This window comes from Eimeria mitis, genomic scaffold, assembly GCF_000499745.2.
Source record: "Eimeria mitis Houghton genomic scaffold, Emh_scaff7, whole genome shotgun sequence".
Classification (NCBI taxonomy): Eukaryota; Apicomplexa; class Conoidasida; order Eucoccidiorida; family Eimeriidae; genus Eimeria; species Eimeria mitis.
Window position 1 is genome coordinate 12,443 of NW_013575089.1, and position 17,372 is coordinate 29,814.

A 17,372-nucleotide genomic window follows, 5' to 3' on the forward strand; every position below is an offset into this window, starting at 1 on the left:
ACTGCTGCTGCTGCTGCTCTCTGCATGCAGCAGCCTGTCACCCCGCCGCAGGGCCCCTGCTGAGTGGCGTCAGTCCTCCTGCACATCCCCCAACAACAAACCCTAAACCCTAAACCCTAAACCCTAAGCGCAGGCACACCGCTTACACCAAACGCTCAGAATGGACTTCTCCGACCACATACATGACACAGGGAGCGAGCCTCGCCCTGTGGTGCTGCAGACGCTGCAGCAGCAACTGCAGCAGCTGCAGCTGTTAGTTGCATTCTTTTTAGATTGTTGGAGCTTTGAATTTAGTGACAAATATTCTACAACAATTACTGCTATGTGACAAATTGCCCAGCTGTTGGGGGGCCCTTCGCTGCTCCAGTTTGTACCGACGGCCTTCAATCATAGCCGAAGACTGGCGTCAGCTGCAACAGGGTCGGAAGTGTTGAGAGGTGAACTCCCCTCCAGCCCCCCGGCGTTCTAGGAGTAGCAGCACTTGGCCTTGGGGGTGCTGCGGGGAGGAGGATTCCAGCCATGAGCTGCAACGCAGATTGCTGCAACTGGGGCGGCAGAGCAGCCCCAAAGGCAAGCGCAAGGAAGCCCCTTTTGTTGCATGCGTTGACGCTGTAGACAGTTGCTATACGCTCACTCGTCCCTCAACAGCAACCCCCCGTCCAAGTAGAAGTAGATGTACCAGCGGTAGACAGATCATGCAACATAACTCAGAGCGTGCAACTGCTTCTGTATGTGTTCAATAGGACCTCAGCCTTCAGGGGGTGCTCAGGCGCGCGTATTTGTTGATAGATGAGCCGTATATGAAATACTCTTTCTATAATATTAATATTTCTGGGGTGTTATCCTCTGTCTTCTGCAGATCTCATCGACCGGATCGCAGCCACCCTATTCAGGGTCATCGGGTGTTTACCCCCCAGCTGTATGCGTGCGAAAGCAGTTGATTGCGGCAAAATGTACCGTTAATTTTTCATTAATTTTGAAGTTTAACAAGGATATTCACTGTTTCCTTGTGTACCGTCAGCTGGGCTTGCCCTGCGGGGCTGCAATGGACAGCTGGAGAGGGGGCCCCGGTCTCAGCTCGCAGGATTTGCAAGCTTGAAAAGAAGTCTATTTTAATTTAGTTTATACATTTTAATTTGATTTAAACTTGCACATCATGATTTCTGATGTTTCAGCTGTAACAGGGCCCCCCCTTGTCTTACGGTTCCCCCTTCTGGCGCGCCATTTCTGTACAGAGTGCCGGGGGTGCAGCCGCGCGCTGCTCAGCAGCAGCACAGCAGCAGCGGTTTCGTCTTTTCCTTGCATTTCTCGTTAACTCTTAAAAAGGGACCCTGGGCCTCCACCTAAACGCAGCAGGAGACCCGCGCAGGGCCTAACAAACGGCTCCAATTCTAACAGCAGTGGCGAGAGCTGTGGCGGCACCTGCAGGATCAGCAGCGCCATCAGCAGAAGCAAGAGGAGCATCAGCAATAGCTGAAGCAGCAGCAGTAGCAGCAGAGTAGGCGGCGACAACAGCAGAAGCAGCAGTACAAGCAGCAACAGAAGCAGCTGCAACATCGGCAACGATAGTATCATCACCCCCGGGGGCAGCAGAGAGGGCTACACGACCAGCAGCAGTAGCAGGAGAAATAATTGCAAGCGCAGCAAAATAAGATAAAGCAGCATCAGGGGCATCAAATGGGCTGCACGTACACCACGAGGGATGGAGGGCGACTGGCGAGAGGCCCAGAAGCGGCTTCTGATTGAGGAGAGCGATGCATGGTTTGACCGGCATGGCATGCGGCTGCAGCTGCTGCGGCTGCCGCTTTCGTTGCCGCCTAAATGCAGAAATTGGGCAGATGTAGCAGAGCAGCTGCAGCAGCACCCGCTGCACCTGAAACTCCTCAACCACCAGCGACTCCTCGCGAAACGTATAAAGGCCAACTGGAGCTTTTCAGGTGCAGACACAAACCCTAGTCTATCATACTTTTCATTTATATGTTTATCTATCTTGGCAGTTCAGAGTTTAAGGTTTGGGGTGTAGTGATGCGGGGGTTGAGTGTCTTATGGCTTCTCCCTATTGGATGATGAAATGAACTGTTTAGGTTTTAGGGCGCATACGAAGCTGGGGTAGGTAGGTGTGGATGTGGAGCGCTTCTCGTTGTTTAGGGTTTAGGGTTTAGGGTTTGTTTGTGTGTGAGCAGCATCGGTACGCAACTGTCCCAGTGATCCGCGCAACCGCCACCTGCCCTTCCGGCTGCAGCCGCTGCCGCGTGCTGTTGCTGCTGAGCTGCAGCAGCTGAGTCGCGAGTTGTTATGCGAGGATTTTGATGGTTTGCTGCTAACAGTTCACAGCAAGCAGGTCCGGCCCAAACCCTCCGGAAAAAACACGGTGAGCTGATCCTCTAGACGCGGCTGTCTCAGGTGTACGTACACTTGAAACGCACCCATGTGTACGTACACCTGGGATGCATCTTCTCGGGGCTTGGGGGTTAAGCTTAATAAGTCTATGGTTTGGGTTTTGGCGGTCAAAATGGGGTGTTGCAATGGATGGTTTTGCGCCTATGGTCTTGTATGTTTTAGTTTTTAGGGTTTAGGGTTTGTGTTTGCTGCAGGTTCCGAACACGGTGGGGCTGTCTAAGGTGTTTGGTGGTTGTTTGATTGAATCTCTCGCTTCTAACGAACGTCAGCTGCGCGCGTTATGGGTGAATCACCGCCTCTCAGCTCGCAGCACGCGGCTGCTGCTGCAGGTGTTGCTGCCGCGGGCTGTCGTGGAGGCCTTTGCGTTGGAAGCATTCACCTACGTACCTTCCTCGCTGCAGCAGCAGCAGCAGCAGCAGCAGCAGCAAACACGGGTCCAAAGCTTCAAATCGGTCTTTATAGATCGAAGAGATCTCGACCTCTGGCCAAGGCAATGCTGGATGCTCCTGCCGGCCATGAAGAATGTAAGAACAGTCTCATAGAGCGGCAGCAGCAGCAGCAGGGAGCAAAGTTGTTTTCAGTTCTAGTGAGGCCCGCTGTTGATATGTGCTTGCGAATATCTTGTTCTATTGCCTGCCTGTGTCCGCGTGTGTGTATTGTGTGTGTTTATTTTGGGGTTGTAACTCGCCGATCTGATTGTATAGTGTTTTTTTGTGGGGCGTGTTTCTGGGTTCTTAGTTCGGTTGGCCGCTACACTATGACATCAAGGGGAAGGCCGCTGCCGTTCATCTGGATGCCGGCGTCAGCGAGAGCCTCACCTGCAGCTGTCAGCTGTCGCGCGTAAGAGAATACAGCAAAAAGCGCAGAGCTAGAGACAAAAATAAATATAAAGAGGCTGCAGATTCAAAGCAGACACCTGTACAAACCAAATGCTTAGGGTTTACAATTTAAGGTCTATGGTTTAGGGTTTAGGGTTTACTCGTCTCATTCAAATATAAATGTTTAGGGTTTAGAGGCAGAGGTGTGAGCAGTCAAGGCTAGAGACGGCAGAACCCCAGCAAATATAATTATATATTATCTAATAATAATAATAATAATATTATAAGTCTAAAAATAATAATAATAGTAATATTATGACTCTACAAAATGCAACATCAGCATCTTGCTATCACAGCCGGTACTCATACAACTCAATTGATGAATGAAACCGTAGACGTTGACGCCGTGCGGGCTGCTGTGAAGGTATAGCAAAAGAAGAAGAATACAGAGCGTTGGCGTGGATATAATAAAATATCATAGTGCAGTTGTTTATAAGAAGGAAATTCTTTTTTATAGGTGTTTTATCGAATTTATTTGAAAGAAATAATAAAACAAAATAATAGCCAAATAAAAGTTGAACTGCAACGACTGTCACGGATCTTCGCTGAACCCTAAACCCTAAAACCCTAAACCCTAACCCCAGTAGCCATGAAGGCTACTGAAGAGGTGGGTGATGCAGCTGCTGCTGCAACTGCTGCTGTTGCTGCTGCTGGTGGGTGTGCGTTTAGACTTGCCTTCGTCCAAGCGAGCAAGCCACAGTGGACCGTTTTCTAATGGTGACGGAGCCGTTATTGCATTTGCTGCTGCCGCCTCGCGCTGAGAGACGCAGCCTGAATATCGATAACCACCCGCTATTCTGCCGACAGGGGCAGAGTACATCTTGCCCGTCGGCACCCGCAGTAAAGAAGAAACCGGGGAGGAAGCGCAAGCGCAGTCATCAGGATTCTCCTCAAGCAGAAGGTTTGGCAGGGGAACGAAAGGGCTGGAGAGAGTTCATAGGCAGCGGTCGAGATGAGGAACTCGCCAGAGAGGTAAGCGATGCCGAGTTCGTTTGTATTCTGCTCGCCTCTTTCGTCTTTGCCTTCCTGCAACTCTCAAGTGGGTTAGAGTGGAAAGGAATGAATCTACATCTATTGATATGCACCTAGATATGTTTGTATACGTATGTTTATCCATCTATACATACATATGTATATATAATGTATATAAATTCAAAGAAAGCACCTCAGCTATGGACTTCGTGGCACTTTATCGACCCGCACCTACTGAATTTTTCTTGCGAAGGTGCGGCACTGCGCGCAGTGTGTCCCTTTGAGGTACTTTGTGCTGTACAGCCTGCCTCAATAGGAAGCATAAGAAGTGGGGTTTGAGTCAAGCTGCTGTCTTGTCCGTGCGTGCCGTGCTGCAGGCTGCCTGCCTGCTGACAGGATCTGCATATTCGCCGCCTCCGTCTCTCTTCAGCAAAGAAGACGAATGGTGTGGGCTGACTCCAGAAGATGTACTTCATTTGGTCTCCGACTGCGAGCAGGAGGACTCTGGCGATGAGACGCGGGGCGCGCAGTCCCCGGCCGGCACTCAGGCGAAGCCCTCTGCTTCAGGCCGGCAGACGAAGCCCCAGAAACCGAACTGTGCCGGATCTTTAGCTGCCAAGACACCCCAGCATCCGCCGGCTCATCCGAGTCGACCAACTGGCCGCGGCCGTCCCCCATCAGTGCCTTCCTTTGCATCTCCTAGACGGGGAGAGATGCTTCCGGAGAGCTGCTCGCAGCAACACGCCTCATCTTTGCAGTCTCAGCCGAGTCTCACACACAGCAGCGGTCGAGGCAGCCAGGGCCCTAGGAGGCCATGTGCACAGGAGAGTCTCCTGAGGGACTCCGAGAAGGGATTGACGGCTGCTGGGGATGGTTTGAGTTGGGAGGAGGAGGCTGGAGGTGGCGTAAGGCGTAGCGTACGTGTTTCTAAGAAGAGCAGAGAGAAGGTATCTTCGTGATCGCTCGTCGGGGTGTTCGGATCTGTTGTTTGATTGCAATGTTGTATCTACTATGTACGTGGGTGAAAACAATATGCGCGGGTTCTGGGCCTTCAGAAGAAGCGCCCTTCAGCTTTTCCGCCTGAACACCGTAATTCTTTTTACCAAGGTAACAATGTCCTACAACGCGAAGAGGTTTCACTTCTTAGTCCTGAGACCCGCTTCACTCCTCCGTCGACTTCCGTGCACGAGAGGCGCTTCATACCTCTCTCGTGCCTTTCTCTGATTGCCCAAACATTTTTAGTTTCCTTGATGGAAGAGAGGTACACGAGCAGCCTTTGGTCTGCGCAGAGACGTGGAATACATCTGCTCGTACCCAGGCAGGCGTCTCGGAGTTTTCTTTCGAAAATTAGTTCGGTGAGTGCCGGTCTATGTAAATCCGCTGGACTGTCGGCCTGCGCTTTGACGCGCGGCAAGTTTTGAAGCGACCGACGCAAAATGACTCACTTTGCATTTCAACCAGAGTGGGATGACCAGCGCTGGCTGAGCCAATGCTGGAGAACAACAGAAGCCCGGTGTAGCTAACTTTCCTCGCTTTCCTTTTTCTCTCGATTTCTTTACGGGGAGCAAGTGCCAGGCGAGGGGTTGGGCCCCATATAGATAGCCAGGTTGCTGGNGAACCTGTTAGTTCGCGCTTGTTCCTTATTGCCTCTCACTGCCGATTCCTCGGCATGCTGGACGGGGGCTGTTTACGTGGATCCTAGTACACAATCAACACAGAGAGCACCTTTCCTCTGTATAGAGCAGCATGCGGTTGCTCTCGATAGCTAGCTGAGTGAATTGTATCAGTACGGATCCGTTTCTGCACTTCGTGGGGAAAGTATCCGGCGAACTACCGGGCCTAGTGCCTTACGTGCCTCTGTCCCTCTCTTCCTGGCGCTTTCCCCCAGCAAACCAAATAGCAAAGCTGAATTAGCGTCTGTGTTGGAGTCATTGCATATCTACATGCGTGTTGCTTCCCTGCTACCCCGTGTGACCGGCGACCACAGGCAATGGGAATACGAAGCAGTGATGCAGCAGCAATCCCTATTTCATGGTGGCTTCCCTTATCAGAAAAAAACTGTTTAAAATCTAATAAAGAAGAAGTTCGATTGTAGGCAAGGAGAAATAGACGAAAACGGTCCCACTTGGTTTACAGAATTCAGTTGGGACTTACATCCGGGCGCCGCCGACCGATGAGGGTCGACGGTCCTTGAATGCCCCAAATGTTGTGGGTGTCTGTGGGGAAATGTTTGTTTTCTTTTTGCCTTGTATTATTATTTGTTTTTTATGAATTGTTTTCCTGCAAAGGGAAGAACGGGTCAAGTGCCAAACGACTGAAACCTTTGGACCAGGCCTCGGTGACCGCCGGCCCCTGGCGGTGTTCCCTCATTACAGGCCCATCTGTTTCTAATCCCCACAGAAACCCGCTTCTCGCATATATTTAAAAGCAGAAAATCCATCTATAACCTGTGTTCATTGTGTCGAGGGTGGGCTCGTAAGGGAGTGGGCAGGAGGCCTCGCAAACTCGTCTGAACCATAGTCTAAACAGTTGAGGAAGCATGGTTTTTATGCGCAATCTGAATTAGCCGTTTCTCTTGTGTCACTCTTTAACTCTCCTTGAACATCTGAAGGTGTCACAGCGTCCTATGGAAGAGGAAGTTGATGGGCTTCGGGCCTTACAGTGCCTACCTTCATTAACAGGTTCATCTGCTTTTTCCGATTTGTTTTAACTTTCTCGTGCTGTACACAACGTGGGAAGAAGCTTGCTCATGATGAAGCTAGGGCCTTCGCAGATTTTCGGCCGCTTAGGCGCCGTGGCTCTCCTTGCTGCTGCATTTTTCCCCCTCTCCCTCTCCGCAAACCCTGCAAGTAAGAACACAGTAGAGCAGCTTTGTCGGAACGGTACAGTGGGAAATCTTCCTGGATTTATATGTGTAGATGCCATTGAAACTCATCTACTCGCACGTAGGTCGATGCAGACTCACTGATGGAGGTAGCAGCGTCTGCCTGTGTACCTACGGAGCCCCTACAGGTCCTAACCCACAGCTCTCCTGAGCCTCACCTGTCTTCTTTTTGCCATCATTTGAGTCGGTTTTCCTGCCCTGCGTTGTCTTGTCTGCGTTCACGTAGCCTTGTTAGCTGTGCGCCAAGTTCTGCCTTCCCAAGTCATTTTACCCGAAGATATCAGAGTGGTGAGAAGGGGAGAGGGTTTCTTCTTCGAGGATGCGGAGATAACGGGAACAGTTCCAGATGGTACAGCTGTTCTTAAGTTTGGCGAAGAAAATGAGGCCGATCGCCTCCGGCTGTACGTGATAAACTCCACGAAAGCAGACCTCGAGAGTGGTGAGTCTTGATTGTTCTGCTGACCGCTCAGGAGATAGTCTTCAGCATTCATGTTTTCACTTGCGTTATTGCCTGCTCTGCTTCTCTGCAGTTGTCGCGGGGCCCGGGCTTCCTGTCTTTTGCGACTTTCGTGCTTATCGTCAATGTTTCACGCGCCCGAGCGAGACCGCTGTGGAATATCTCCAACACAGTGCTGTCCTCACCACTGGAAGCGGCGCTGAGCTCGTCTATCTGCGCTACCCTAGTGGGGGCAGCATCCTCACAAGTGAGGAGAGGCACTTAACTAAGGAGGACCTGGTGATGTTTGGATTCAGAACGTACTGCTGCTGGCCCCTCTGCCGTCAGGCTAAAGCTAGCCGGTGGCGAGGCCGATAAAAGCGCAAAGATGGCTTGCTGTTCTGAAACAGACGTCCTACCTGTGCCTACAATGAAGGATCTGGCTGACTATGCCTGCTTCTGATCGGCTGCCGTCTTGTTAGCAAGGGTGTGAGCACCCAAAGGTAGCTTTGTTCTGAGTAGGCTCACATGCAAGCCTAAAATTGTCCGTTTCTTTGGCGCACGCAGGACACTCCGGAGTGAATTTGCCGGCCCCCTCCGACGTGCATGGACAGTTCACGGGGGAAGTCGATACGAGTGTCTTAAGTAAGCACATACTGACCCGTGTAACAACAGTTTAACCTCATCTAAAGCAGCCCAGTGAACGCAAGTAAATATCGACGTGTGTAATGCACATGCAGTGTGAATCCATAACTTAATTAGCATATCGTGCACAGCCCATTGCCTAGACACTTCCAGCCCAGAAGGCGGGGTTTTGTGGGTATTCCCATCTGTAACTGATGGTGTGTCGAGGATGTCAGCTTGATTTGCTTCTTCTCCTACGTCAGAGTGCTCACCGTTTGGAGCTGTGGAATTCCCGAGCCAGTTCGACCCTACGTCCTTGTCCATTATAGATAGGACTGAGGGAGATTTGCAATTTTGCGAAGTCATGCCCCCTCTCGTTACGGGAAAGCAAGCAGTGGCCATCACCGGCACAAAGAGGGCCCCACGGATCTATTGTGAAAAAGCCTCAAGGAGGCTACTCTACTTCGACTCATTCATGCAGACAAGCGACGTGAACTTGCCTCATTCTCAGCCGCGTAAGTAGAACGTGTGAAGATTGGCAGCTCCTACAAATATCTACGTTGTTCTGTTTCCCTTGTTCGAAGGGTTTCACGGAATTTTTAAGCTTGTCCAAATCAACTGAAAATATATGCACCGCCAATTAAAATGTGCCTGATCCCAGGAGGATACTAAGGTGTCTCGTGAGAAATCGTTCTTTATTGATGCCCCCAATGTGCCTGCTCAAATTTGGCCAGAATATGGCATGCTTGTTCTAGCGTGCGGACTTATACTGGTGTCGTGTTTTCATCTTGCGGTGTCCTGTGACCAGTGGAGCTAAAGCTAACAGGGCAACCTGCGACGTGCGACATGTTGACCGAGAACGAGGATCCCGTCTTCTCCGTGAAACTATTTGACCCCGTACTAGGAAAGTTGAGGGGAGAAAAAAGCTTTTCGTACATCTCCGTTGGCGGCAGGAAAGCTTTTGTTCCAGGTCAGCTGCAACTCTCTATACGGCGCATCGCGTTGATTCGTCCTAGTGTCCTGGCTTTCCTCTTTCTAATTGCCATTACATGAATCTCGTGCTTGCCTGTTGCGGTCCTCAGTTAGGGTCCAGGCCTTCCCTGAAAGCGCATTGGGGTCCCCTTGCTCCTCGAGAAACTACCGGCTACTATACCAGCGCAACAACATCCTTCATACGGAAATACAACATGACGCGCCCCTTGAATGCCACAAGCTTACCCTTTCTCCTCTCGGAGACTTTGAAAGGGAAGCTCTGCTAATGAAAATTCACGGTAGTAACTTGTGGATGGAAGTCCCAGTTGGGACTGTGCTTGCCCTTCCTGTAGAAGAAAAATCCGAAGAGACATTCAAGCTATATTCTTATCAACCAACATTTTCTACATCGCATCTTCACGTCACAGAGCTCCGTGAGGGAAGCTGCAGGAAGAGGCCGTGGTGCCTCCCAATCCACCACTACCTCCGTTGCCCTGTTGCTACTAGAACTTTGCGGACGGTGACCAGCAGCATCTATATCACATTCCTGTTTGTGATGCAGCATCTTTGCAAGATAATGCACGATTGTGCTCACTTGTAATCGAGAGGCTACGGACATGTAACCATTTGCATCCAAAGTGCTGCGTTCGTGTGCGTCTCCATTTCTTGCTCAGACGCCATGGCTGGCGACACCGAGCTCGGCCCGGCCGTGATCTCCACCGCCGAGCCTCCGAACGGGGGTAGTGCCGCTATGCTCTATCAGCAGTCCAATGGAAAGACGGTCTCCATTGGCTACCTGCAGGATGGGGTGTTCGTCGGGGGCCCAAATGTAACATTCTTCACGCCGGACGCGCTGAACGGTGGAAAAATATTGGAATACAGGGTACATCAAATGCAGCGAGGATCATCTCTTCTGCTTAGTAAGGCGGGAAGCACCTTCCCTAAAAATGCCCTGGCGTGAGCAGTGCTTCGTATAAGGGGGTGAGAGACAGTACCCAATCACGAGTTCGTCTGACATTTGCTAGGCAAGCGAAATTGTCACAATTTCGTTTGTGTTCAGGCTCTGTCCCCGAGGCCCTAGCGCTGCAGCGTAAGTTTCTAGCACGGCCAAAGTTCCTCCTAGAGGTTTCAGCGCAGGATAGTGGAGACTGCAGGCAGGAATTGGGCGTGCATTTGCGTTTTAAGGATGAATGGATTTGTTTCTTAGGCGACATCATACACTACAACACCGCTCCGCATGGAATTCCTGCCATAGGTAAGTTGAATACCTTAGAATCAATCACTGTGGACCGTGCAGCTTCAAGAAAACAAGCAAAGCCAACTATGATTGTCCTTCTTCCAAGTTGACTGGAACGAGGTATCGCAGTGTGCATGCTATCTCCGCACGCAGGACGGGCAGCGGAAGATATGCTCTCCATGCTTCACAGGCTACGTAATCACTTTTCTTCTAGAGGTATGTCAGTATGCAAAGGAGTGCTATCAGCATCACAAGGAAACGCCTGCACCAGTAGTGCTTAATTTTTGCTGCTAAAACTGGTGTGCTATTTTCAGCTGAGGGACAGGGTCTTGCTGAGGCCTTATCGGAAATAAGCAACAAAATAAGTGAGACTCGAAGCAGCTTTAACCAACCACAGTTGTCTGCTCTTTCCCATCCTGTGCAAATAAGCATCTTACTTGTAATATGATCCTCAGTATATGAAGGGGTAGCGATGATTTGCTGACGTTGTTTTGAAATTGTGAGTGCAGCAAAGGTTAATGGAGCAGCTAAGGAACTTGCCACAAGCATGCTGAATCGCTACAGGCCAACAGGTGTTTTCACTTGACCCTTCCCTTGGCACTGCTTTGCGTTCGGCACCTGTATGTATGCAAGGCGCTTCTGGTTTAACTTATCCTTGCGGCGATTCCAAAATGTGTTAGATTCAAATTTATTATGGTGCGCACCCCCGTCAGAAATCGCAAAAGAAAGTAGTGTCGTTGTGAGTGAATGATTCCAGGAGGAAGACCGAGGAACGTCATCGTGAACTGGACATATGCCGGTAGTGAGTTTTTCCTACAGAAACAAAAACCAAATCGTGGACACTCCGACAAACTGAATTTATCACTTTAGTACGAAATCTGTCGTGTTATTAGCTTGTTTTGCTGGAATCCTGCAGGTCGTGGGCCGTTCTCCGTGGTGCTGAGACTTCCAATTAACATGCTGGACTCTCCCACAAGTAAAGGGCTGATTCAGCAACTGCGCATTGCGTTGTCTTTGATGGTGGAAGACACAACAGCCCTGCACCGGGTCCTGGCTAACCGCATAACATTCTACGGGACAGCTATTTACACGCTCTACAAGATCCTTCAAAGCGGTCATTGCAACAGCTGCCCAGAGGGAAATACAGAATGCAATTTCTGCAGAGCAGTGATGTTCAGGGATTTCGTGTACGTAACGATTCAAGGTAAGCTAGATGCTGCACGAGCAATGCAGAGAGTACAAAGAAATATCATGGCCAGACGGTGCTCACACAAAGAAGTAACGATCTGAATTGATAAATGCCACCTTTCCCACCGAAACGGCTTTTAGGTCGAATAGAAAGATGAGATGCGGCGTGACCAATGTGACCAACTCCATTTGTGCTTTCACGGTGTCTGGCGTTCCCATTTTCCTAGGGCTAGGGATTAACAGGGAAACGATGCCCGACTCGCTCTCCTGGGCTGAGTTCAGGGGACAAGATTTTCTTGCTTTCGGTAAGGCCTATTCCACTTTTATTTGGGTGGTATGACCCAGCCACCCGCAGCAGTTCGCTGTACTGCCCGGGCAATTACGCAGGGCTCAAGGGATATGCAGCTACCTAACTCGGTTTCATTGTTGCTCTTTCAGCGGAAACGTCGACGGGCTCGGCTCTTCTAGGAGTTGAAATGGACTTTCACACCGACATGTGTGAGTATCAGCATCATACCTGCCCTGCACAATGCTAAAAGCTAGTACTGAAGCTCCGGTGTCTAAAAGTACTGTCGACCTCCAGAATCTCAAACTTCTTCCCGGCACCGCCTGAACAGCTGAACATCCCAGGTTTTAACATCTTGAAACGCCAGTGCTAACCGCGTTGCTCAACCAACACATGATGTCGTGCTTTCGCGGTGTGCAGTGACGAAGAGACCCTCCAGTCAAAGACACCTCCCTCAGCTGAGGGCTTATGCAACAACTTGCCTGAATGCGCACATCAGCGGCATGATACTAAGAGAAAGGAGCAACTCCTCGCAGTGCCCTGGATTGCACTCCTACCTCAAGAACATCATACAGACAGCACCAGTGGAAGATTTTGCCGCCTTAATGAACGGCGCTGAGTTCAGAGATGCTGTTGTTGAGAGTTGCAATGGTGACTAATAGCTTACAATTTGCTGGCTAGTCATTATTTGCCGTCGTTGCACTCTGCAGAGCCGCAGGTACCTACTGAACTGGTGAAGCAGCGCCTGCAGCCAAAATTTTTCCTCCTTGCGTTTGCGCTGCGCAATGTGGTGTTCAAATTGTTTTCCTAGTTCGAGTGGAGGATGCTGTCACATCATGCATTGAGGGCGACGGAGAAATGCTTGCTTTGCAGCGTCTTGCCGAGTTTAGGGAGGGTGGTCGAAACAGCATCTACGAATACGTCCGCACCCTGCTATTTCCAGGTGGGCATTTTTGTTCTCGTGTTGCACGTTGGCTGTTGTGAACTTACGTACAAGTGGACTCAATATTGATGGACCTGGTCGCTAATGAATGAGCGAAGAACTCACCTACATGCAAAGCAGATGTTATTACTGAGCTGTCTGTGTTTGCTGCAGTTCTCGCGGGTAGCATTAAAGATGAGTTTGAGACGGCAGATTTAAGCGACAAGCCCTCTGTACTCTCAGCTGCTCCGCAGCTGAGCCAGCTTCTAACTGCTCGTAAGCCCGTATTTAACCTTTTGGTAGCTCGATCACGGGGGGCGTGCTGGGGCATTTTCATTTCAAAGATTTTGCTTTTTAGCAAAATCTTTGAAATGTTTACAGTAACTTTTGAATGAGCACATTTGATTCGAAGAGTGCGTCTCCTTGCAGTATTCCTCTCCGTTTTGCATCTGTCGCAGTTGTAAGTGTATCGAGAAGCAGTGGGGATCGCCCTGTTATAGATTACCTATTCCGCGATGAGGCGAGGGATCAAGTTGCTGCTGTTGCTTCGGGGATTGATGCGGCTGTCGCCGCAAAGGGTCACAGGCCTTCCTTGGGCTCAACATTCTACGTCAGCCTGTGGTACAGTTTTAAACGGGGTTTAAAATTGCTTGAAGATATATTGAAGGGCTCAGGAACAAGCCAACAGGGAGAAGCGTCGGAGAGCAGCAACCCACAAGGTAGTTTGAGCTTGAGTGATGAAAAAGCATGAAAACTGTTTTACATCTGGTATCCACAGTTTTTGGTGATTCAAAAGCACCTGTGCTCTATATTTATCTTCTGGTACTGTGCAGAATCGATTTGCTCTTGCCTTTCCTCAGAAAGGGACGCCGAAATCGTCCGTGAGGTGCGGGAGTACGCACAAAGACTGCTACAGCAAAACCCCAAAAAGTACTCAATAATTGTGACAGCACTGTCGTGGCCACAAAACAAGTTGCCGGAAACCGTTCTGGAGGCTCGAAACTTTGTTGATACAGCCACAAGTGAGTTTTGTGAGCCAATGCGTCTTTGAAGGAGTCCTGTGTAGGAGGACTCATATAATCATCTATCGGCATGTAGCTAATCACCATATAACCGGATCAGCAGATGCGGACAAACGAAAACCTCCGGGCTGCTTGCAGCATTACCATGTGCCATTTCAGGTGTAGTTTTGGTTCCTGGAGCCATCCTTAATCTGTTTGACCAGCACTGGAACTCTGTTTCGTCGAACGTGTCTCGAAGCAGTAAGCAATCTGGAATTTATGTGCATTCCAGCGCAGCTGGAGGTGGCGGTGCTGACTCGCAACCCCAAGAGGGAAATATTTTGTATAGGGGTTTGTGTGCTGTGGCTGCGCGTACTTAGTGCCGGAGAGACACGTTTCTGAGGAAGTCTTGCCCTTTACCAAAAGAATCAGCTATACCAATCCAGATATCTACGGCCAGGCCTGCAAAAGGCTTGGGTGGACATCCCCGCGACTTCCAAACAGCGCCGAAGAAGCAGAGGCATTTGTTTCGTCTCTGCGTGGTAAGTAAGGAGAGCTACAGAAGAGACAAGGTTCTTAGTTTGCCCAGCACACGGCATTTCACTAGGTCGTACCAGCTCTTAGTTACGACCATTGTGGTGAGTTGTTGATCTCTCCTGAGTCAGAAGTAAGAGCTCTCCAAGGGCCTTTGAAGAAATGGCTAGCTGACATCGGACAGCCGGTATCCGACACTGCGACGTGGGGCCAAATAAAGGCAATCATTGACAAGGTGCACGGTAAGTAATCAAGCGAATGGAGCGGCTTTGCATTCAACCCTTCGGTCAGTCTCGAATGGCCTCACTAGCTGTGCATTCGGATCATCGTCAACCAATCATAAATAAAGCCCTGCTAAGTTACGCTGTAACCTCTTTTCCAGGTCCGCACAGTAAGGTGCCCTTCTTCCTTCCGTCCTCAAGTAAGATACAATTCTTTTAATCTTACAGCATCTGTTACTAGTAGCGTGAAAAAGGCAACACTTTGAATGCAGAGCGTCGCTTGTTCAAATCAATGCTGGGTTGCAGCTGTTGCTCCGCGGGAGCATTCTAAGCAAGAATTCTCCACGTTGTGTTTTGCTCAGGCGAATGCAAATGCGTACGGTCAACTGTGCTCGGCCGTTGCTACATCGATGCACTAAAGTCGACAGAAGATCTCGTCTTCAGAATGTCACTTCTCCTCCCTGCCCTCATTGGTGAACACATCAATCGGAATAGCAAAGCTATGGCGGCCGAAGCTGCAGTTCTCTGCACTTCGGTGGGTGTATTTATTACGGCGTGGCAGCAGCAGCAAGTAGATGCTGGATTCGAGCATCCGAACGGCCGCCCTGCCCACGCGATGCTCATTGAAAGGCTGAAAAACGCTGCAGACTATAATGTAGAGGACACGCCGGCATCCAACAAGAGAAAAAAGGCGCTAAAAGGACTCTTCTCTGGTATGTCATCGAGAGACAGTTCAAAACATTGAGGGTCCCATGGGCTATTCGATCTCCTCCGAGAGAAGGGAAACTAAAAGATTCCTGATCCGACCTCCCTTTGTGGTGTGTCTTTCAGGCGGAGCGATGAAGATGTGTCTAAACCTGAGTACGCTCTGGCTATGAGCATGTAGAGGCATGCGATGCGGTCTCTCCAGTTCAAGAGACATATAAATCCACAACCCAGCAGCACGATTGAAACAGAAATTTGCACGCCTGTGCTCATGTTGTGGCCTCAGTAAATGCTGGAGCAAAGGTGGCTTCCGAACCGGCTGGTACAGGCGGCTCAAGAAGGGCAGCGCGCTCTCTTTACGGGGGAATAGTAAACAGTGTGGGAGTCAGCGCGCACCATGTGGACCACTTTGTGCGGCAAATCGTTGACCTAGGCGTCAGTCTGCCTCGCCGCATTCGCCCCCCTCACCCTCTAACAGGGCTATTTGCTGCACTTCGAGTCAGTCAACGTTTCAAAGAGTGCTTTGGTGCTTCGCGGGAAATGATCTTCCGTTCTTGGTACCTGATGCATCTGGAAGGAGACAATATTTTACGCCGAGTTAATAGGCATAAGCTAGGCGAGGAACTTGCATCTGCCACTTACAATTTTGCTACAGGTCCAGGCGCGGATCTTTTCGGTACGTAACACACTGAAAACGATGCCCTCTACAGTTTAGAAATTGCCGCACCCAAAATTCAAGCTGTTGGTTTGTGCGAGTGCTCTTCCCATATCTTCCAGATGAAGCTTTCAAAACTTTGATGGCTACTGTTACTACCCAGTGGGAAGACGCCAACGCATTTAAAAGTTTGATAGGATATTCCCCAGGTAGTGGGGCCCTTAGGCTACCAGAAGTTGCACCTGAAGACTTCGAAACTCCTGCAGACAACCAAGAAACAACGGTACTGGAGTACTCGCCGAAGCTCCTCGACCAGGCAGGGGCATTCTCTACTGGTTAAGACGCCGAGATACCTGCCCAAATGATACAAGAACGGGGGAGGCAATAACAGGGGACAAGCGGGGGGGGGTGGGGAGATGGCAGTTTGATGCGTACAGCATCGGCAGCAGCATTCAGTACCCCCCGATCTGCTGCTTCTGCTGCACTGTAGCAAGCAGCATGCTCACTTTTTGGCAATCGAACAGAAACTCTGGGGCTCTGCTTTTCCAGGGCTCCACAGTTCCATGTATTTGTTTTCTCCATCTCAAAACAGTCACAATTTCAAGGCCGCCAAAGCCGAGGAATCGTTGGGAACTTTAGCAAGGCCTAGGCAGACACCTGCTGCAAAAGGGTCGTGCGAAGACCCTGATAGCTAGATGCGCCGTTATCTCCCAGCAAACTGGAGCATCTGATCCCCGTTCCGCCCCTTCCCCCCCCAAAGGTAGCTAGCAAGTGTTCAGTTGCGGGAGAAAGCATCTTCAGCAGTTTGGCCCAGCTTCTGAGGGGGCAGTGGCTTCGTTCGTTTAGATTATAGTCAAGCAGTTGCTCAAGTCTGCGGTGCAGTGCCTGATTCCTGTGCTGGTACTTCTGTTCGTACTTGTAGCGAGACATCCTCTCGTCCGCTAGAACGGCAATTTGACGGTGGCCGTCCATGGGAAGGCAGAAAGCTAATGAGGCTGTAGCGCACTGCCTGCACCCTGCTCTTCCCAACCGAGGGAAAACCTGGTAATGCACTCACGCCAGCTGCTTACACTGATAGTATGTCCCTTTGCAGCGACAGAGGCGTAAAGCACTACTGAGTGAAAAGGCGCGCAGAACTATACAAACACTACAGCACGAGTCTCCCACCTCCTGCTTCCCGCGTTCTGCTGCCGGTTAGCCGGCTCGGCAGCTAACAAACTGTGAACTGTAGGTGGTGATTAGCATAGAGAAAGTGTGGCCAACGGATCTGAGCAGTCTGCTCTACGCAAATCAGCATGGTGAGCTATATATGGGATCGCCTGTCTGTCGATTTTACTGCTTGCGTGGGACTCGGTTGGCAATGACCAACCTAACGACCGTTGGCCCGGGAAAAGGGAAAACAAAACGCTGGCAGTACTTCGGATTTAGCTTAGTATGTTTAATTTTGAAAAGAGCTT

At 50.3% G+C, this 17,372-nt stretch overlaps 3 protein-coding genes across 3 annotated transcripts; all 3 read left to right on the forward strand.

The window, feature by feature from the left end:
- Window positions 1-1,702: 1,702 nt before the first annotated feature.
- On the forward strand, window positions 1,703-5,209 carry EMH_0099670 (Conserved Plasmodium protein, related; the record flags this gene model as incomplete). Its single annotated transcript, XM_013501502.1, has 6 exons — window positions 1,703-1,937; window positions 2,184-2,371; window positions 2,595-2,834; window positions 3,139-3,240; window positions 3,948-4,250; window positions 4,628-5,209. 6 exons carry the CDS (start codon window positions 1,703-1,705, stop codon window positions 5,207-5,209), a joined length of 1,650 nt encoding a protein of 549 aa, XP_013356956.1.
- A 1,790-nt stretch (window positions 5,210-6,999) lies between these two features.
- EMH_0000030 (uncharacterized protein) lies at window positions 7,000-12,536 on the forward strand (the record flags this gene model as incomplete). Its single annotated transcript, XM_013501503.1, has 15 exons — window positions 7,000-7,099; window positions 7,361-7,573; window positions 7,665-7,838; window positions 8,138-8,215; window positions 8,458-8,709; window positions 9,003-9,164; window positions 9,277-9,600; window positions 9,841-10,086; window positions 10,227-10,421; window positions 10,557-10,619; window positions 10,718-10,768; window positions 11,320-11,607; window positions 11,819-11,896; window positions 12,030-12,089; window positions 12,298-12,536. 15 exons carry the CDS (start codon window positions 7,000-7,002, stop codon window positions 12,534-12,536), a joined length of 2,523 nt encoding a protein of 840 aa, XP_013356957.1.
- A 199-nt stretch (window positions 12,537-12,735) lies between these two features.
- Window positions 12,736-16,255, forward strand: EMH_0000920 (uncharacterized protein; the record flags this gene model as incomplete). The annotated part of the gene is made up of 10 exons (XM_013501504.1): window positions 12,736-12,820; window positions 12,974-13,075; window positions 13,258-13,518; window positions 13,660-13,821; window positions 13,981-14,061; window positions 14,181-14,342; window positions 14,466-14,576; window positions 14,918-15,268; window positions 15,547-15,936; window positions 16,038-16,255. 10 exons carry the CDS (start codon window positions 12,736-12,738, stop codon window positions 16,253-16,255), a joined length of 1,923 nt encoding a protein of 640 aa, XP_013356958.1.
- Between the last annotated feature and the right edge of the window lie 1,117 nt (window positions 16,256-17,372).